The 21,810-nt window shown below is 44.2% G+C and overlaps 1 protein-coding gene across 13 annotated transcripts in view; it reads left to right on the forward strand.

Moving 5' to 3' along the window:
* Nucleotides 1–21,810, forward strand: part of unc13bb (unc-13 homolog Bb (C. elegans)) — a 114,229-nt gene that overhangs the window by 72,076 nt on the left and 20,343 nt on the right. For 6 of the 13 annotated variants that reach the window (XM_090234604.1, XM_090234602.1, XM_090234605.1 and 3 more), the window contains 15 exons: nucleotides 11,409–11,455; nucleotides 11,591–11,669; nucleotides 12,545–12,619; nucleotides 12,747–12,966; nucleotides 13,490–13,717; nucleotides 13,916–14,057; nucleotides 14,450–14,619; nucleotides 16,831–16,946; nucleotides 17,084–17,247; nucleotides 18,022–18,172; nucleotides 18,299–18,367; nucleotides 18,463–18,552; nucleotides 18,746–18,883; nucleotides 19,871–20,001; nucleotides 20,086–20,171. In XM_090234604.1, coding sequence (XP_090090730.1) covers nucleotides 11,409–11,455; nucleotides 11,591–11,669; nucleotides 12,545–12,619; nucleotides 12,747–12,966; nucleotides 13,490–13,717; nucleotides 13,916–14,057; nucleotides 14,450–14,619; nucleotides 16,831–16,946; nucleotides 17,084–17,247; nucleotides 18,022–18,172; nucleotides 18,299–18,367; nucleotides 18,463–18,552; nucleotides 18,746–18,883; nucleotides 19,871–20,001; nucleotides 20,086–20,171 — 1,906 coding nt within the window. Of the gene's footprint in view, nucleotides 1–7,009; nucleotides 9,600–9,908; nucleotides 9,968–11,408; nucleotides 11,456–11,590; nucleotides 11,670–12,544; nucleotides 12,620–12,746; nucleotides 12,967–13,489; nucleotides 13,718–13,915; nucleotides 14,058–14,449; nucleotides 14,620–16,830; nucleotides 16,947–17,083; nucleotides 17,248–18,021; nucleotides 18,173–18,298; nucleotides 18,368–18,462; nucleotides 18,553–18,745; nucleotides 18,884–19,870; nucleotides 20,002–20,085; nucleotides 20,172–21,810 lie in introns of all 13 variants that reach the window. The other 7 variants (XM_090234598.1, XM_090234597.1, XM_090234599.1 and 4 more) reach the window with 2 other exon arrangements.

Here is a 21,810-nt window from a genome sequence, read left to right on the forward strand (position 1 = left end):
CTTTGATGTTGTCGGCACAATGCGTCGATAATGAAAGGGGCTGTGCTTTCACTGGTTGGCTCTTCTCTGTATTTCTCTCTCAAACAGCCCCTGAGTACTGCCCACTTTCTTACAATGGTTGGATTTTCAGATACAAACAATGAGAGGTCTCAACCCCGAGGGAAAAATAAACAGAGAACCAATCAAACCCTGTTGCACAATTTATTTGAACATATTGCATTAACCAACAGCCTCCTTTCCAGACCAGTGTGGTCACAGCTCTCCCTGCGCTGTGAGTTGCATCAGCCAGGCTAGTTAATCACAGCAAACAGAATAAAATTCAAGTCTGTTTTTGTAAAAAATGTAATCCACCATGGCCTGGAGTATCCAGCAGACGTGGATACTCTCTGACTATCTCAACTGTCTTGGCCCCATTCTGTCTGGTCCACTGAGCCCTCCAGATCATGGTCTCCTTCATGTACTCTGCAACCTGGTTTGCAGGACAGATGTTGTTCAACCACTTGGTCATCTGGGCTGCGCTCTCATATTTGACTCTGTTGTGAGCACAAAGTATTCAATAAATAATAATATTCCTTTTAACATCAGTTTTCATAATATACAAATCTTTCAACATATACCTGGCAAGACCCGGCTACTGCTCAAGCTTGGTGTGTCGCTTAGTGGACCTTCCCTTGTATAAAAAAAAGGTGGTGTTTATAGAATACTCACTGCGTGAAAGACTTTTGTTCTTCTTTAACTTTAGGCTATAGTTGAGTCGCTAGCTAACATGCTACTGAACCGTGACACTAGCATATTGACATGCATATTGGTATTAAAAGACTGCAACGTATTCACCTAGAAATCTGTTTAGGCAAATCATTAGTTACCTAGCTACCTAATCACATGAATTGTGCAAAAATATGATAGTTAACATTAACTAGTTAAGTGCTAGCCAGCCAGCCAGACAGTCAGTCAGTGGTGCTGACCGATTTGAAACTGGTATCACAAAAATGTGTTTCACTCTATCTCATAAAACATTACATTGCTAACTAGGCACCATTTAGCGAATAAAATGTTAGGAAGTTGAATAAGTTACACTCACCAGACAACTTTGTCAGGTACTGTAGCTAGCTAGATGGATTGGTTTCTAATTTCCAACAGATGTTTCCCCTTGATTGGTCAGTAATGCTTACTGGTCATGGAACTCATGTGTTTACCATAAATGCTGCTGGTAAACTGTTTGCCACTAGTGGAAATAAATGTTGCTACCACAGGTTTGCCACAGATGCAATTAATCTTGAGAGAAGTGTCTGCCAGAAAAAACTTTCGCAAACTATTTGGTTTGCAGCATATTTGCCACAAACTTGCTGGAAGTTTGCAGCCTTTAGAGAAGACCTAAAGATTTATGCAATTATTTGTAGTTTTAAAATATAGATACATTTTTAAATTTCAATAGAATTTGAATATCATTGAAATGGTATTTTTCTTTTCATTGATATTCTGATTTAATCACTTCAGTTTGTTGGAATGGAAAGGGTTAACACTGAAGAGAAAGATGCAATCAGAATTTTCTTTGGTCTTTTGGGAGATAGATCCTAGCCAAGTCAGTCATTTGCTCTCAGAAGCTAGATAGAAGGCATCTGCCATTGAACTGAATTAGCAAATATTTTTTGTTACTAAACCAAGATACACCTGTCATTTTCAAATTGGAACAAAGCAAGGAGGTGGGCAGAGCCAAGCACGAGCTAGCCAGATCCCATTGGCGTGTTCTAGCATGCATTTGCATATTTCCATTAGGGAACACCTTGCTCTTCCATATTTGGTTGTGAGTTGAAACTCCAAGTGGATGCTTAACATTTATACATCCAGGAAAACATGTCTCATTGTTTGATCTGTGGTATTAGGGCAGAATTTTGGCGGGACAGTGGAATCGACCAATAACATATTGACTTGTAATAAGTGGGACGGTTTCTGCAGAAACGTATGTAAACAGGTTTCCCACGGTCTCGCTAGCTAGCTTTTGTTGTAGGCAATGGGGTCCGCAAACCCCTAGGTACTGCTGAGAATTTTTATGACCGCTAGCAACAACAGAATAAACAAATTACATTCCTACAGAAGAAAAGAGGATATTGTCTTCTTTCTAATGATGATTCTCAACTCCTGATATTGAGCCAATTATACTCATTGGTTCCAATTATATTTACTGGAGTATCTGACATACAATAGGCTTTGAAAAAGCTCCCTGCAAATAGGTTAGCAGTGTGGCAAGTGCTGATGGTAAGCTTTCTTGACTTGGACTTTGCCAATACATGGTTAACATTTGTTAAACCAGCTAAACAGCTGCTCTTAGTGAAAATGTTTTTGGAGTTACCTTTTGTAGCTAATAGACTATGTTAAAGTTTACACTTCCTCTTCCAATTATAATGTGGGGAGGTCAAAATAATGAAAAATTATCTACCACATCAATTAATTTTAAATGGTTGAATACTTCTCCTTGCCATTGTCATTCACTTGATGAGACGAAGAGACGTGGGTTTGTTTTGTTTTTGCTAACGCGTGATAGGTGTCCCTGGGTCGCCGGTTTGTCTAGGAGGGGTCCCGTGGCAAGAAAAGGTTGAAGACTCCTGTTCTAGGCTAGTGTGCAGTGACTGCAGCAGGTGGTATCGAAGAGGATGGTGCTAATAGCTTCACCCTTTTCAAGATTAACTTTGAACAGGAAGATAAGTTTCATCGTCTGGTGCGTGGAAGTGTTTTTTTTTATTTTTATTGCAGCTCACTTGCTGTTAGCTATCTCTTTTGAAAGTAACTTATGTATGTGAAACATTGCATTTAAACTTTAGCTCGCCAGTTACTTTGTGCTAAACGTGAGATTTTTTTGCACTGGGTGTGTTTGTTTGTAAACGGCACAACGGGAGAAAGCGGGACCTGGGATGAGTAAGGAGTTGGCCTACCTCAATTCTGAAATAACTTCATTTTGATAAGCTTGAAATGGTCTACTAAACTTAACAACTAAAAACACATATCTAAGTTTAGCTTTCTGGTTGTTTATCAAAGTTATCTGGCTAACTCATTGATCCTGCTTTTGTTGTACACCCTCCTAATGAGTCCAGCTGTTTATTTGGTTCAACTTGCTTACGAGCCCCAAACCAACAATGCAGTTTTAAAATATACCGATAAGTATAAGAAATAAAAGTAAAATAATAAAGAGCAGCAGTCAAATAAATAACTATAGCGAGACTATATACAGGGGGGTACCGGTACAGAGTCAATGTGCGCGGGCACAGGTTACATGTAGGTAAAAGTTAAAGGTTAAAGTGACTATGCATAGATAATAACATAGTAGCAGCAGTGTAAAAGAGTGGGGGGGGGGGGGTAGGCAATGCGAATAGTATGGGTAGCCATTTGATTATGTGTTCAGGAGTCTTACGGCTTGGGGGTAGAAGCAGTTGCCATACCAGGCAGTGATGTAACTCTGCTCTCTAACCAGTCGTATGCTCTCGATGGTGCAGCTGTAGAACCTTTTCAGGATCTGAGGACCTGATACTATGTTCATGTTCTTTTTCTTGATTTGGGCGTTTGGTACAACATGTTGGAAGGTCCCCCCCCCCCCCCCCCCCCCCCACCGAAGGCCGAAGACCAATACCCAATACGGTTCGCCACTGTCTCCTATATTCGTACATACTCTTAGTTTCTCCACCTTAACACCAGCCAGAGAATTACTCCCCTATCAATTTCAGATGGGAGCAAAGCCGTTTTTGCAGTACCTTTGTGATGTTACATTGTGAACTTGCGTCTAATATAGTACTAGGCATAGGAGGCACGTCCATAAGGTACATTGAATTAAATTGTCAAAATGATATAGCCTTATTAGTCTACTCCTGTCAATACAGAAATCAATTAAATCATAAATAATGGGCTACTACACCAGAAAGCATGATTTGGCCACAGAGGATCATTTGCTGCCACTTGAAAAAAATAATTCTGACAATTTCGTCCTCAGTTAGATGGATTTCATAGTATATTTGTCTCCCCTTCTTGTGGGCCTATTATATGCATGAGACTGTTTTTATGTGCAACTCAATATTGGGAAGGAGTCCTTAATGTTTAGTATACTCAGTGTACATTTTATCTTATTGGACATTTTCCTAGATATGTTTGGTATGTGCTCTAGCTACAGTATATGCATCAAACTCCAGTCCAGTTAGACATAGATGATAAACTAGCTCAAAAGCTGACAGGAAAGAAAGTTAAGCCAGCGACCCTGTGCTCTGTCTGATACGGACTTCTTGGTCTGGGCAAATGGCCACAGAACCACACAGCATGATGGTGGTTAAACTGACCATTCTGTCTGTCATTCAGTTAGAGACAGCAGCATGGGGAGGGAAATTGTGCAGCACTGATTCCCCTCAGCGGGTTGGTTCTTAACAGCATAATGGCACACAGTGAGTGGATAGGGTTTGGCTGTCACTGTTTGAGCTGCTTCAAACAACCAGGATCAGTGGGGATGAGGGGTAAATCAAAATCAAATCAAATCAAATTTATTTATATAGCCCTTCGTACATCAGCTGATATCTCAAAGTGCTGTACAGAAACCCAGCCTAAAACCCCAAACAGCAAGCAATGCAGGTGCAGAAGCACGGGGGCTAGGAAAAACTCCCTAGAAAGGCCAAAACCTAGGAAGAAACCTAGAGAGGAACCAGGCTATGTGGGGTGGCCAGTCCTCTTCTGGCTGTGCCGGGTGGAGATTATAACAGAACATGGCCAAGATGTTCAAATGTTCATAAATGACCAGCATGGTCAAATAATAATAATCACAGGCAGAACAGTTGAAACTGGAGCAGCAGCACGGCCAGGTGGACTGGGGACAGCAAGGAGTCATCATGTCAGGTAGTCCTGAGGCATGGTCCTAGGGCTCAGGTCCTCCGAGAGAGAGAATTCGAGAGGGCATACTTAAATTCACACAGGACACCGGATAGGACAGGAGAAGTACTCCAGATATAACAAACTGACCCTAGCCCCCCGACACATAAACTACTGCAGCATAAATACTGGAGGCTGAGGCAGGAGGGGTCAGGAGACACTGGGTGAATGAACAAGCAATGAATCTTTAAATGTTAGTTGGCTGTTGCGTAAGTGCATATTTACTTATTGCCTCACTATAGAGTACATTTGTGGATTTCTATGTACATCCAGGTTCATAATTATTGGCACCCTCTAAGAATCTGTTCTATGTGCTGTATTTCTATGCTTCCCGGGTTTTAAGTTTCGTTTAGTGTCTTTTGCTTTCGGTTTTGTACACCAGCTTCAAACTGCAGAAAATACAATTTTTAGGATTTAATGACAAGATACTGTATTTCACAGAGGTTTAGATGGTACAATGATTATCTACACTGTCCATTGCTTGTTTTGTCACAAACTGACAAGGAAATGGCAGTTCGATTTCTATATTTTGCACCTTTAAACAAAATATGTTTCTCTGAGCAATTATATTAGTAACAGCCCCAGACCATTATTCCTCCTCCACCAAACTTTACATGCATCTGGCGGGTAGCATTCTCCTGGCAGCCGCCAAACCCAGATTCATCCTTCTGACTGCCAGATGATGAAGCTTGAGTCATCACTCCAGAGAACGCGTTTCCACTGTTCGAGTTCAATGGCGCTTGGCATTGCGCATGGTGATCTTAAGCTTGTGTGCGGCTGCTCGGCCATGGAAGCCCATTTCATGAAGCTACGGACAAACATTCTAGTGCTGATGTTGCTTCCAGAAGCCGTTTGGAACTCTGAGTGTTGCATCTGAGAACAGACAATTTTTACGAGTTACGCGCTTCAGCCCTCGGCGGTCCCGTTCTGTGAGCTTGTGTGGCCTACCACTTTGCGGCTGAGCCGTTGTTGCTCCTAGACGTTTCCCCTTCACAAGAACAGCACTTACAGTTGACCGGAGCAGTTCTAGCAGGGCAGGAATGTGAAGAACTGACTTGTTGGAAAGGTGGCATCCTATGACGGTGCCACTTTGAAAGTCACTGAGCTCTTCAGTAAGAAAATTCTACTGCCAATGTTTGTCTTTGGAGATTGCATGGCTGTGTGCTTGATTTCATACACCTGTCAGAAATAGCCAAATCCACTAATCTGAAGGGACGTCCACATACTTTTGTATATATAGTGCATCTCTACTGCAGCTGGTGTGTGCACAAAAAATACCCTTACTCAGAGGAGAGAATTGAGCCGTCAACTAATTACCAGGCTGTCTTCTGATCATGTCCTAATTATAGAGTTTATACCAGCTGTACGGTGTCCGATCATTTCCCTGCTCCTTCCTTCTCCGTGACTGAAGAGAGGGGGTGAGTGGCCAACCCACTGATGTACAGAGCATTGGTTTGACTCACAATGACCCCCAATATCAATGTGGGATTTTTATCACAATTCCACGCTCCAACATAATCTATCTCTCTGGCATTGCAGAGATGAATGCCCTCTACTCCCACTCTCCCATGCCTGAGTGTCTGCATTTTGTCTGTGTTTTGTATGATTCTGCCGGCAGTGTAAATGGGAATGCATTGGCATGAGCTAGCTAAATTCTTATGTGCGTTGTTTGCAAACCATATAGAAACTGACTGCTCAAAGAACTCATCCAGTCATCCATTGCAATTTTACCTATCTTGGCTATAGCACCACTTATTTAATTTGTTTTTTAATGATATCACCAGACATTATATAGCGGCCATTATATAGCATCAGGAATTTGGTGTTTTTCTCTCTCTGCTTTCTGGTCTGTTGGACTGAAAAATGTGTATACTGGCAAGGTCTCAAAATGAAGGTGGAATTATAAATATGTTTATTGATTCTCTGAGGGATTTGTGTACTGTATGCCAATGACTGAAATGTAAAGGATGCAATGGCTTGTACGCATGCATAAGGGAAGGTTCATGTTGATAGGAAACAAACATTGCAAAATAAAAAAAAATCTTTGTGTATATAATAATATTTTGAAAAACAAAGTTGTGTTATGTCTCTGTCTTCTCTGCCTTGCCAGTCATGGACAAGGCTCTGTGAGCAGATCAGTCTCTTCTACATCATCAGGATGTTGTGTGGTCACACAAAGAACTGAGGCCCAGGGTGCTGGTTGGCCCCTGAGGACGAAGACCAGGAAGCCAGGCCCCCCAGACAGTCCTCAGGGATGTTCTCTAGGGGCCACGAGAAGGGCCTCAGTGGACCAGATGAATACAGCGGTGTAGAGGCACCTCACAGTCCACACATGTGGTCCAAGAGGAGGGAGCTGGGAGGTAAGAAGAGCACTCAGAGCCCCAAGGTGGGCCGGAGCCTGCGGAGGAAGTTCCAGAAGTTCCTGCAGGGCCCAGCAGGGCCGGGGGAGCCCTCCATCCACCAGCCCCAGGATCTGCTTTCCCCTGTGGAGCAGGACATATTTATATGTGGCCTGAAAAGAGACCCCTCCAGTGGGGAGTTCACTGGACTCCACTCCTCCCTGCCCAATGGCCAAAGTCACACAGGGGCTCTAAACCCACCTGTGGCTGGGAATATGACGCTGAACAGAGAGGGCTTCATCAATGCCCCCGGTACTGTAAGTTCCAACGGCCCCACCGCTAGCCTACCCATCACTCCCTCTGGAGAGAACAGCAGCACTGAATGTCAGGATGGGATCGGGGTTGTGGAGGACACACACAGGCCTTCTCCTAGTGAAGAGGAGGAAGATGAGGGAGAGAAATGCTCCAGTGACATCGTCGAACACATCTTGAAAGAGCTGAGAGGTATCAACAAGATTCAGGAGGAGATCGCAGACCTGCGGCAGTACCTGACCTCTGTGAGAGGCTCAGTGGACGAGGTCTCCTGCTGTGTGGATGCAGTGCTGAATGAGATAGGGGAGCTCTACTCCTCTGGAGCCTCAGCACCAGGACCCCAGACCCCTCAGAGGCTTAGTGGCAGCCCGGGCTGTCAGAATGTTGTCACAGCCTTCCACAAGAGGGCCACCAGTCCTTTACTAGAGTGCCTGCAGGGGTCTTGGGACAAAGACCCAGTGAAGATGATGATGGTGCCACCCCAGGAGTCACCTAAAACATGGAGAGAAAGGTTAGCTCCTTGCCAACCCGAACCAGCTGACCAGGAGAATTCCGACCACAGCTCAGAAGTGCCCTCTTCACAACCAGGGCCCAGTCAAGCCAGCCTCTCCTACCTGGACCAAGGGTATGCCCATGACTGCCCCAGCACCAGCTCCCTGTCGTCAGGTCACAGCTCCAACACTCTGGACCGGGATGCCAGGTACCGCTCAGTTAAGGCCAGGCTATGGCAGAGTGGCTGGGCCTCGGCAGGCATGCAGCACAGTGTGAGCGGAGATGGGGGGTGGAGCGAGGAGAACGGTTGGAGCGAAGAAGACATCTACTCCTGTCAGAACAGTGGGGAGGAGGTGGAGGACCACTGTGCAGGGCCAGGTGCCTGGGACAGGTACACCACAGGAGAGACCAGCAGCACCCCAGACCAGTCCTCCCACAGCAGCTCAGAGCACCTGTCCCTGCTGTTCGGCATCCATAAGAACTCCCCCTCCAGCTCGTCCAGTGTGGTGGACTGGCGGCACCCCAGGCAGCAGGGCAGCAATGGACACCTAGTGTGTGACTGTTCAGCCAACTGCCCATACTCTCGGAGCTCCGGCTACCACACAATGGACGCCTATGCTGATGTGGGGAGCTGTGGGCCGTCCAGGAGCATGAGTTGCTCCACTGTGCTGCTCACAGACTGTGATGATGGCTACCTGGAGCTGCACTCCCCCTATGACCGCTATACGTCCTCCGCTGACACCCTGGATGTGGGATCCGTTGAGAGCCTGGACAGGGAGTGGACTGAACAGTGTGTCCCAAGAGACGATGCAGGAGGGTGGGGGTCGGGGGACCTGCCTAGCCCTGAGCCTGAGAACACCCAGCTCCTCAATGTGGGATTTGATGTGAAAAACATTGGGAAGGCTGTGCTCACCTTTAGGTCTGCTTTGAAAGGGGCTCTGAGGAAGCTGGAGGGTTCGAGCCCGGAGCCTGGCAACGATGACAGTGAGTCAGAAGCAGCTCCCTCTCCTGTCAGAACCTGCTCCCCTGAACCACCGGAGGGAGCGATCACTATGCCAACTGATCACTTTCGCTCTGCGTCTCCTCTGGAAGAATACAGCGAGGCCTCAATCTATGTGGACTGCAGCCCAGCCCAAGAGAACCTGCCTTGCTCCCTACAAGCATCCCCAAATGAAAGGACTCACTCCCCCTGCACCCCTACCGAGTATCACTCCATGGAGCATTTAGAGAGCCAAGGAGAGTATCAGACTGATGGAGAACTGTCCAACCCAGAGCTGACACCAGACCACAGTCCTCCAGGAAGGGCTGGGAAGAATTCAGCAGATTTTAACATCAGCCCAGAGGGGATAGGGTTAAGTCCAACAGGGTTAAGTCCAATAGGAGAAGACCACGATGGAGCTGATCAGGATGAGTTTAGAGAACAGGATGTTGTTAGCCCTAAGAAGGAACGCCTTGCTAATCTGCAGCGCATCCTGAAAGAAAAAAGACAGAGACGTAAACTTTCCAAAACTTCCCAAAGATCCCAGTCCACATTCTCTGAGGAGGAGTTCAATCCAGGTAGATCTCCTTTCGTGTGCTACATTATTTGCAAGTACAGCAAAAAAAAATTAAGTAATCTAACACTCATATTCCCTATGTACCTAAACTCTGACTGCTTTTCTCTGTTTTCATTAGATGGAAATTACACATTTAGCCCATAATTTTAACTATTAATGTAACAGTATAAGATATGATAGATCCTGACACCTTGGATTGAAAATTGTCACTTGATTGGTAGTATAGTTGACCTGGTTATTTATGATCTTCTTAGCTGTTTATATACATGAATCCTAATGCTGTCTTTTTTGATGATGTTCTTCCTTCCAGATGGCAGCAGAGAAGATGACCAGGTTACTCTCATGAATTTCAAATGAGCTCCCTTTTCAGTTATGTTTTGTTGTTTTCATTTACACAGATATAGTTTGAGTTTTGGTGCGACTGTTGTGTTTGCCGTTGGGTGTTTTTATATCGTATGCACGGAGCCAAGCATGGTCCCTTTTTATTTGTCATACCTTGAACTGAGGTGTTTAACTCTTTGCTTGTGATTTATTTTTGAGGTTTGCACCTAATGAATGCATTTTCAAATGGATATAGAATTATGTTTTGATCGAATTAAAAGCTCCTATTATTTCTGTAAACCTGAATAGAGTAAAATAATTATGTTCTTGGCATTATCAGACCAATAGAAAACACTGTGGTGAAGTTGTTTTTGGAGAAGCCATATTCTCGCACCGGCTTCAGTGTTTACATACAACAGCCGAATCTACCTGGTTCCCTCAGAACTGTTTCAAACGCTTTCAGAACCTCCTAGTACTGGGAGAGGAGAGCACCAGAGGGGTCCAGCTACCTAACTGTAGCCCCATTAATCTGAGTGGAAGAGGAGCACTGGCGCTGATGAAACACTTTACCTCAGAGGAAGAGAGAGAGAGAACATTTATAGTTATCGTAAAACTCCAAAATAATTATCCAATGTACTTCCCAAACCAAAGTTCTCTCTGTTGTACTCTGAACTGTGCAACAAAAACAAGTTGTGCCTTGCTTTATCTGCATCTGTACATTGTAGTGATGTGGTACAGCAAACTGCTCAGTGTTCCTCATCTCCTTCCCACATCTGATTTGACATGCACCTCCCTCTTGCTATTGAGATAAACACATATACTGGTCAAAAGTTTTAGAACACCTACTCATTCAAGGGTTTTTCTTTATTTTTACTATTTTCTGTAGAATAGTGAAGACAAACTATGAAATAACACCAATGGAAGACTGTTGGAAAAGCATTCCAGGTGAAGCTTGGTTGAGAGAATGCCAAGAGTGTGCAAAGCTGTCATCAAGGCAAAGGGTGGCTACTTTGACAAATCTCAAATATAAAATATATTTTGACACTTTTTTTTGGTTACTACATGATTCCATATGTGTTATTTCATCGTTTTCATGTCTTCACTATTATTCTACAATGTAGAGAATAGTAAAAATAAAGAATCTGTTGAATCAGTAGGTGTGTCAACTTTTGACTAGTACTGTATATATATAAACAATGATCATTTTGGTTGTTGAATTTTATCTATTTTAGGCTTTTCAGTTTGGCAACAATCATTAGATGCCATGTATGGATCAAATGTAATCCTCTCCTTGTCTCAAGACATTACTTAAAATGCTGTTCTGAAATGGTTTTGTTCTGCATGTACCATCCAAGAGGTGAAACTCAACCTGCTCTGTCTCTTTCCATTCTCACTAACCTCTGTGTACATTTTTTAACATATAAGATGAAGTATATTACTGTGGTCTAATTACTGACTCTGAAAAACCAATGTGTGTTAAATCCTGCAGGGACGAGATGATGGACCCAACTCCAGACAAGCTTGGATCAAACCAGGGTAAATCATGATGATACCCAAATAAATTCTGTCAATGTTGATTTATATTTCACATACCTTTTTAATGTGCTGGAAAATCTGATGCATGTGTTTGTGTATTCTGTACGAGTGTATCATTCTGTTCCGTGTCCACAGCGGTGGAAGTGGTTTGTTTGGGATTGACAGCATGCCAGACCTTCGTAAGAGGAAGCCTATACCTCTGGTCAGCGATGTGGTAGGTGTTGCTTCCCATCCGTCTCAATGCTTCAAATCACACTTTCTGTCCTGTCTGTCAGTACATGTTGTTCTATCCTGTAATACCAGAACAAGAGAAACATCTTGATAATTAAGGATTCAATTGATAATTTAAGCATTTGCTTGAAAAAAAGTGATATAAGGAATCACAGAGCTTATCACCCAGTGAGGCACATGTCAAACCAGTGTTACATTCTCTCTAATTATTCCCCACAATTCTCTTGAATGCAATCCCTCTCCTTGGTCAGGCTATGGTAAGTGGAAAAAACACAATTGCTCCTTTCCTTTTAGTCAGAATAGTTTTTATTATACTGTATATCAAGTAGGACAAGATGTGCAACAGGGGTTTCATGCTGCACCTGAGTAACCAAATGTCACCATGCAACTGCACTGTAGTTTTCCTACTTGATATAACCATTTAAAACAATATTCCCTTCCTCGTATTCTACCTCTCCCCTTAATTCATTCATATGATAAATGTATTTGTTCTGTTGGGTTTTATTTTCCACCCTTACATGCTGAGCCATGTACAGACCATCACTACTGGAGTTTTAACTGAATCCTCCATTGGTCACACACACACACACACACGTCTTGACTGGTCAGTGATGGTTTAGTTCCTCCCATGTTATCACCTTACATGACCTGTGTTGTAACAATCCTTACATTAGTTCCTTCCTTCCTTCACCCGGTCTGGTGTTAACACTATGGGCCTTGTTCTACTCACTTGGGTAGTACACTCACTGGGTAAAGGTTCACAGAACACTTACAATACTCCACCAATCTTTGTGATCACTGTTTGGGTTTAGTTGTTTTAACATGGCAACTAACAAGATTTTCACCTGTCGTCCACAGTCACTGGTCCAGGCTAGAAAGGCTGGAATCACCTCTTCCATGGCAGCGCGCTCCTCCGTCAAAGACGAGGAGCTGGTGAGTACATCATGGGATGCATATTACTCTACTGAATTAATCAAGACTCTGTTCAAAACTCACCTGAGAGGACCAATATCATAGGAATAAGTAATATCTCAGTATCCTCTCTCCTCCCCCTCTGTAGAAGAACCACGTATATAAGAAGACTCTTCAGGCTCTGATCTACCCCATCTCCTGCACCACGCCCCATAACTTTGAGGTGTGGACGGCCACCACGCCCACCTACTGCTATGAGTGTGAAGGGCTGCTGTGGGGCATTGCCCGCCAGGGCATGAGGTGCTCCGAGTGCGGGGTTAAGTGTCACGAGAAGTGCCAGGAACTGCTGAATGCTGACTGCCTGCAGCGTAAGTACAGCACATCTGAAGCTAGACAGACAAAGTATGTTTAGGATCCTGTTGCGACGACGCAGCCGTATTGCTAAACTGAGCGATCTGATGCATTGAAAAGCCAGTCACACGATTGACAGTGTATGAGACATAGATATGCATTTTGCAATAGATTTGTGTTTTATAATTTCTCTCATTTGGCTGGGTCAACACTTTTCCAGACTTTGTCAACCGAGTTGGTGGCTTGAACTTTCCTGTTGATTTACTCCTACCTCCTCACCATCCCAGAATACAGCTGTCAGTGATATGTAAAGTACAGTGGAATTATATGGTGTACTCTGTTGGTTATGACTGATGTTGCACTGAAGACATAATTATACATCCAAGTGCTTTGTCACTCTGATGACTCGGATGGTCAAATAAATAGCTTTTAACAACTGTGTAGATATATACGAATATTTACATCACAACCTTCACATTATGGTGCCACAAAGAGACTCCTATTCCATGTACTGTTTTTGGGTGGTTTCTGATGTTCTAGGTGCTGCGGAGAAGAGCTCCAAGCATGGGGCTGAGGATCGTACTCAGAACATCATCATGGCCATGAAGGACCGCATGAAGATCAGGGAGAGGAACAAGCCGGAGATCTTTGACGTGATCCGGGATGTCTTTGTCGTCAGCAAGGCGATCCACGCTCAGCAGATGAAGACCATCAAACAGAGTGTACTGGACGGAACCTCCAAGTGGTCGGCCAAGATCACCATCACAGGTACACCAACACAGGGAGTAATGGTATTGCACCAGTGGTCACGTTCCATGAACTGTTCTATTGTACTGTAACTAGTCTTCTCTCCCCATCTGACTTTGTCCATGTCTCTTTATTGATTTCAAATGACTCTGTGTCATCCTGTCTGTCCACCTGTGGTATGATGCTTCCCTGTCTCACTGTTCATATGTCTATCTGCAGTGCTGTGTGCCCAGGGACTGCAGGCCAAAGATAAGACGGGTTCCAGCGACCCCTATGTCACGGTCCAGGTGGGCAAGACCAAGAAGAGGACCAAAACCATCTACGGCAACCTCAACCCTGTCTGGGAGGAGAAGTTCCACTTGTGAGTCTGACTTGGCCCTGCACATGTAGTCAGTAGTATTATCCTGCGAGAGCGCGTGTTCCTATAATGTGTAAGCAGGCCAAGACTTCAAGCCTCAGGCAGTCTAAATTTCCTCACCCAAAGGAAGTATGTGGTCATGTTTAGCCCACTTCCAAAATATCACACGCTGTCTGGAGCCATTTGACAATGGGAGACACTAATTTATTCATGGTAGTGGTGCACACAGGTGTAATTAACTCTTCCCCTTATATTACATCAGGCCACACCTAGTTCAGTTCTACTACCTTAGAATGAGCTGCAATGTTAGCATCCACGCAATGTAGTTACCATGTAAATCTGTTCTTGGTATGAAATCTTCACATTAACTCTACCTTACTCATTTTCTCCCCCAGCGAGTGTCATAACTCGTCGGACCGTATCAAGGTGCGTGTGTGGGACGAGGACGATGACATCAAGTCCCGGGTGAAGCAGCGTCTGAAGAGAGAGTCAGATGACTTCCTGGGTCAGAGCATCATCGAGGTCCGCACGCTCAGCGGAGAGATGGACGTCTGGTATAACCTGGGTACGTCCTCGCTATCCTGCAGTATAATGTTGAATGTATGTGAGACGAAGGTGGCTGCCTGTGTTCGAGACCCATCGTTATTATGTTAAGTGCATGTACAGATAAGTCAAAGGGATCAGAATGGTAAGAATGACCGCGTCAAAGGGGGACATTCCACTGCATCGCAGCCCTGAGAAATAGTGGCTTCACACAGGGCCTGTTTTGGAGTTGTTGATTCTATGTTAATCTAATGTTAATGTGTTCTCTGGAGGGAAGCCATGAAACTGTCCATACCAGGCCAACTCTGAGCCGTTGGAAAGTGTCCAGTGTACAGGGCCCTCCTCCTTTCACAGCCTCTCCTCAGTCCTCACATGCCCCTGTGCTCCCTCCTCATTGTGTCCAAGAGGCTCTATTTTTAGTGTGTGTACGCGGGTCTCAACGTAGAAGTGCTTGTATTCAGCCGCCGCTTTGAGGGAATATTCCCTTCTGATCTGATGGGGTTGGTGTGAGAATCAAAACGTTTCAGATGATCAAAAGGGCAAAGGTTGTTTGTTTTGTTCATGCTTCTTTTATCCTGGAATCCTCTGTTTTCCAGATATGTACTGCTCTAATCCCTATCACTCACATATCTACTCTCCTAAATTATGCCAAAGGCATATTCTGTTAGCGTCCTCATTGCATCTGCCAATTCCCTCCTTTTCCGTTTTGAATTATACTCTATTATTATTATACTCTATAGGAGGGCTGAAATCAACCCTTTCAACTAACAGATTGTTAGTTGCTACACAGTGCTTTGTCTTAATGGACTGTCTTTCCCAGGGTTAGTTAATGATGGGTTGAAAGTCTAAGAAAATAAACATTGAATCAAAATGTATTTGTTACATACACAGTTGACAGCATTCATGAAATGTGCAGTGAAATCCTTATGTGCTAGCTCCCGCAACACCCAAGACCTCTTACTGTAACACAGTGGGTTAGTTAGCACCCTAGTGTATCTGCCTCTCATATGTCACCAGCTCTGATCTACATTGTAGCCCTCTTCTCTAGTCCATTCTGTGTTTTGCTTGTACCTCATTACCCACGTCTCCCTTGGCCAGCAATACCATTTGTCTTGCCCAATTGCACAGGCGAGGAGTGGCCCTAAGGCTCCTACTTGCCCTGGATGAAAACATTGGCTGTCACCACCATGGTCTTTACTTTCCCCTGGGCTTACTCTCACTTGTGCTTCCTCTCCTGCCCCTTTCTGTCTTCCTTTGTCCACATGGCTTCTTTCTTCCTCTGTTTTCTAGCTTTTACACTCTCCCTTTTGGAGTGGGCTGGTTAGGGACTCAGGAGGAGGGTGGGGTGTTGAAAAAGCTCTTCAATGTTCTTCTTGCTTTAAACACTTTCCAAAAGTGAATTGTTTCATCGCCCTTGGCTTTCCTTTTTCTTCCTCCTCTTAATGATAGTCAACCTTTTTAGGGATGCCTCACTGTCTGTCATGGACTTCCTATCCCTGCAGATGAGAGACCCAGCATGAGTTACTGATGTGGTGTGTTTGTTTGCGTGCATGGGTATGTGATTAACTGTGCCATTCTGAAGCTGCAGGCCTCTTTCTTTGCCTGTTTTGAAAACGACTCCACCATGATACGGAAAAGGCCTTCAAAGGAACAGCACTTCTTGAATGTTAGTGGTTGCTTAGTGTGTTAGCTCTATGACAAGGGGAAACGTCTGTACACTTTCCCTAGACTGTGAAATATACATTTAGCTGATGTTACCCACTGACTGTGTTCGATACAACACTAAAAGAGCTGTGAAATCATACGCAAAGCCACTCTCTCTCTTTCACCTCCTCCATCCTCTTAGGGGAGATCTCCTCCTTGATTAATATGTAGCACACTCCAGTCGTATCGCGACCGCTTAGACGACACGTACGAATTACCCTGATAATGTGGCTGTCAGGGGAAATAGCCGGGGATGAGCTGCCGAACACGCCACTTCCAGAATAAGACCAGCTGAAGTGTCCTCAGCCGGAAGAACAAGGACAAATCCATACAACCCTGAGCCCTTGTCCTCAGTGCAAACTGTAGTAATGCTAGTAGTATAGCACCCACTGAATGGCCTTGTAGCAGAGCCACTGTAGACCCATTGATAGTAATAGTCTGTAATTGCCATTTGATTAGCAGACCTGGTCAATGTGACAGATCTAGATTATATTATTTGACTCACTGACTTGTGTGTCTATTGTTACAGAGAAGAGGACCGACAAGTCGGCCGTGTCCGGCGCTATCCGTCTCCACATAAGTGTGGAGATCAAGGGAGAGGAGAAAGTGGCTCCCTATCACGTCCAGTACACCTGTCTACACGAGGTACAACACTCAGTACATCTCTCTGTTCGTAAGATTACTGCAGAAACCATCAGTGAAACTAGTCCTAAACCAGCTCTGAAACGCAGCTTCTTGTGGGTCTCTGTATCACACGGACATTGTGGCCGTCTGCCTTCCAGAACCTCTTCCACCACTCAACGGACGTTCTGGGCCAGGGGGTGGTGAGGATCCCAGATGCCAAAGGAGACGATGCGTGGAAGGTGTACTTTGACGAGGTGGCCCAGGAGATAGTGGATGAATTTGCCATGCGATACGGGATTGAGTCAATCTACCAGGCAATGACGTGAGTCAGAAGAATCTGACGACCTACTCTAACTTTCTCTTGCTATCACACGCTCTGTTCAATCTCTCTTTTGTTCACTCTCTTTCTCTTGTTCCCTCTTCTCTCGTTCTGTTTCTTCTCTTTCTCTTGTTCTCTTATCTCTGTTATTTATCTTATCTCTCTCTTGTGTTCTCTCCGTCTCACTCTCTGTCCTTCTCCTCCTCTCCTCCCCCTTTTCTCTAATATGAAATAGCCATTTGGTGCTGTTGTCATTTCCTGGTGGCCCCAAATGAAGGAAAGTCCATTATAAATGGTCTAAGAATGGCTTTGTCTCCATGAGGTGCCATTTTCCGTACAGATGCCTGTTAACTGGCTCCATCATTTACACAAAGCACACTCAGGTGGCCATCCCTCAGACGTAATGGTGCAGGGGCCTGATGGGAGATATGAGACAGCCATCCCACATAGTGAGGGATCATTGGGTGAAAACCTGACCCCAGAGAGAGTGCTAGCTAGCCAAACATAGGCCTGCTCTTGTGCAGTGTGTTGTAAATCCTATTACGTCCCTGAAATCCACTGCTACTGTATATTATTTTGCTCAATAATGAAAGATGTCTGTGTGGTATAAATTGGGTCAAATTACATAAACATGTTCTTAGCATTTCGACCTGAACATTGTGATAATTATGGTATGTGAACAAGAGACATAATGAAACTTTTAAATAGTAGAATCAACCAACATTGAGCTGCTGTCTTTGAGCCCTCCCTGACAGTGCCCTCTCCTGGTGTGTTTAGGCACTTCGCCTGCCTGTCCTCTAAGTACATGTGTCCTGGCGTTCCGGCAGTGATGAGCACCCTGCTGGCCAACATCAATGCCTTCTACGCCCACACCACCGCCTCCACCAACGTCTCCGCCTCTGACCGCTTCGCCGCCTCCAACTTCGGGGTTCGTATGGCCCCACACCCTTTTCTCTCCCAACCCCAATAACACCATTTACCTTGTAGTTGTCATATACCACAGGTTGTCTTTCTCTGAATGATTTTCACCTTAATTCTCTCTTCCCTCCAACAGAAAGAGCGCTTTGTCAAGCTATTGGATCAACTCCACAACTCCTTGCGCATTGACCTCTCCACATATAGGGTAAATTGAGAAGTTTTAACATTGACCTCTAAATATGCACCTTCCCTTTCTATCTATGTTTTCCTCATGGAATGGTCCCAAATATTCTCCCTCAGAACAACTTTCCTGCCAGCAGTAAGGATCGTCTCCAGGACCTGAAGTCCACTGTGGACCTACTGACCAGCATCACCTTCTTCAGGATGAAGGTATAGGCAAAGGGATGGGCTACAAAGACTCTCTGTGAAGAAAAATTTTCTCTACTCCTGCCTTTGATGTGTTTAGTTTTTCTTACTCTCAATGAGTACTGGTGCTATGACTGTAAATCATCACGATATATCACTCTTTACTGTGCTGTGTAAGTGTTCTCTGTAACGCTCATCATCTCCCTCTGGTGTTCAGGTCCAGGAACTACAGAGTCCCCCTAGAGCCAGTCAGGTGGTGAGGGACTGTGTTAAGGCCTGCCTCAACTCCACCTACGACTACATCTTCAACAACTGCCAGGAGCTGTACAGTCGCCAGTACCAGCTGCTGGACACAGTGAGTCACACAGTCGATCTTAGTTCAACTCACTGCCATTTACACTAACAGAATTAATGCAGGATATTCATATTCTACCCAGAGTGGTTGAAAATGCACTTTGGTGATGACATTTCACTTCATTATGTTAGAAAATACATTTTACCAAGGCAAGTATAATTGTTCATGTTCTGAATCATTCAGTGGGTTCTTTATCTACCATATCATTAACATGATATCAAAAAGTCAGATGTCATAACCTAGTACATCCTATAATGAGCACCAAGCTCAGTTGACAGATTGGTTCAGCTTTATCGCCGACACTTTTGAGGAATTTACTTTTTGTCTTCCAAGTTGTTACTGAGTGTCGCAATAATCAAAATTAGCATGACATTGAGCTGAATTAAATGCGAAAGGCTTTGAAAATAAATAAAAAGCTTGTAGTACCCTCAGTGTTCCGTTGACATTTCACAGAAATACGCTTGTTTTTGCGAGAAGTCTTTGGGAAAAGAACAGGGACTTCGCATGAATATGAACAGCGTATATTAAAATACTATGTCATGTCTCAAAATCAGTATTTATCTTACCTCTCTATTGTTTTATGTCCTCCGGATTCGAAAAGAAAGATGGCGAGTTCAACAGTGAGCCTGTCAGTTAACCTTAAATCTTGCACAGTATATCCCCTAGCTGACGTGATGCTGTTTTCCTGATTTATGACCACTTTTTTTCCTCTGGTCTCCATTTATTTTGTCACCCTAATTTGAACCATTATAAGGGTAAAAACTCCGTTAACATTTGAACGTATTATGATAGAGACATAAAGTTTGGATCATTTGGTTTTCTTAGAGAAGTGTCTATTCAAATAACATATCATTTTGCCCGTTGGTCAAAATTTGTTTTTGATTCAACACCCTTTTCATATGAATATGTCACGGGATATCACTTTAATCCAGCAGTGTTACATTCAGTGTTTTGTCTGACTGGGAGTGTGGTTGTGTTCTGGTCCAGCACAAAGAGGATCTTCCCCTGGAGGAGCAAGGCCCCAGCATCAAGAACCTGGACTTCTGGCCCAAACTGATCACCCTTATAGTCTCCATCATAGAGGAGGACAGGAACTCCTACACACCCGTGCTCAACCAGTTAGTATCCACATACACTAATAATTGATGTACTCCTGTAATATTTCCAGTATGTAATGATACTCTCTACCATCTCTCCTCCAGGTTCCCTCAGGAGCTGAATGTGGGGAAGGTGTGTGCTGAAGTCATGTGGGCGCTGTTCTCCCAGGACATGAAGTATGCCATGGAGGGTGAGTCACCACGGATGACCGATCAGGAGCCGAGCAGACACGTGTCCAGTCTGCGTCAATTTGGGGTCAAGCTCCTCAACCACTAATACCATATTCCCGGTCTTAATGGCCCTATCTGGCCTTTTGTCTGAATGTGTTTGTGTTAGTTGTGACTATATGGCGAAAGAATGAGCCCCAGACTATACAGTTGAAGTCAGAAGTTTACATACACTTAGGTTGAAGTATTTAAAACTCGTTTTTCAACCACTCCCCAAATTCTTGTTAACAAACTATAGTTTTGGCAAGTTGGTTAGGACATCTATTTTGTGCCTGACACAAGTAATTTTTCCAACAATTGTTTACAGACAGATTATTTCACTTATAAGTCACGATCACAATTCTAGTGGGTCAGAAGTTTACATACACTAAGTTGACTGTGCCTTTAAACAGCTTGGAAAATTCCAGAAAATGTCATGGCTTTAGAAGCTTCTAATAGGTTAATTGACATAATTTGAGTCAATGGGAGGTGTACCTGTGGATGTACAGTGGGGCAAAAAAGTATTTAGTCAGCCACCAATTGTGCAAGTTCTCCCACTTAAAAAGATGAGAGGCCTGTACTTTTCATCATAGGTACACTTCAACTATGACAGACAAAATGAGGAAAAAAAATCCAGAAAATCACATTGTAGAATTTTTTATTAATTTATTTGCAAATTATGGTGGAAAATAAGTATTTTGTCACCTACAAACAAACAAGATTTCTGTCTCTCACAGACCTGTAACTTCTTCTTTAAGAGGCTCCTCTGTCCTCCACGCGTTACCTGTATTAATGGCACCTGTTTGAACTTGTTATCAGTATAAAAGACACCTGTCCACAACCTCAAACAGTCACACTCCAAACTCCACTATGGCCAAGACCAAAGAGCTGTCAAAGGACACCAGAAACAAAATTGTAGACCAGCACCAGGCTGGGAAGACTGAATCTGCAATAGGTAAGCAGCTTGGTTTGAAGAAATCAACTGTGGGAGCAATTATTAGGAAATGGAAGACATACAAGACCACTGATAATCTCCCTCGATCTGGGGCTCCGTGCAAGATCTCACCCCGTGGGGTCAAAATGATCACAAGAACGGTGAGCAAAAATCCCAAAACCACACAGGGGGACCTAGTGAATGACCTGCAGAGAGCTGGGACCAAAGTAACAAAGCCTACCATCAGTAACACACTACGCCGCCAGGGACTCAAATTCTGCAGTGCCAGACGTGTCCCCCTGCTTAAGCCAGTACATGTCCAGGCCCGTCTGAAGTTTGCTAGAGAGCATTTGGATGATTCAGAAGAAGTTTGGGAGAATGTCATATGGTCAGATGAAACCAAAATATAACTTTTTGGTAAAAACTCAACTCGTCGTGTTTGGAGGACAAAGAATGCTGAGTTGCATCCAAAGAACACCATACCTACTGTGAAGCATGGGGGTGGAAACATCATGCTTTGGGGCTGTTTTTCTGCAAAGGGACAAGGACGACTGATCCGTGTGAAGGAAAGAATGAATGGGGCCATGTATCATGAGATTTTGAGTGGAAACTTCCATCAGCAAGGGCATTGAAGATGAAATGTGGCTGGGTCTTTCTGCATGACAATGATCCCAAACACACCACCCGGT

The sequence above is a fragment of the Oncorhynchus mykiss genome, chromosome 5 (genome assembly GCF_057628025.1).
Source record: "Oncorhynchus mykiss isolate SJ-2025 chromosome 5, ASM5762802v1, whole genome shotgun sequence".
Classification (NCBI taxonomy): domain Eukaryota; kingdom Metazoa; phylum Chordata; class Actinopteri; order Salmoniformes; family Salmonidae; genus Oncorhynchus; species Oncorhynchus mykiss.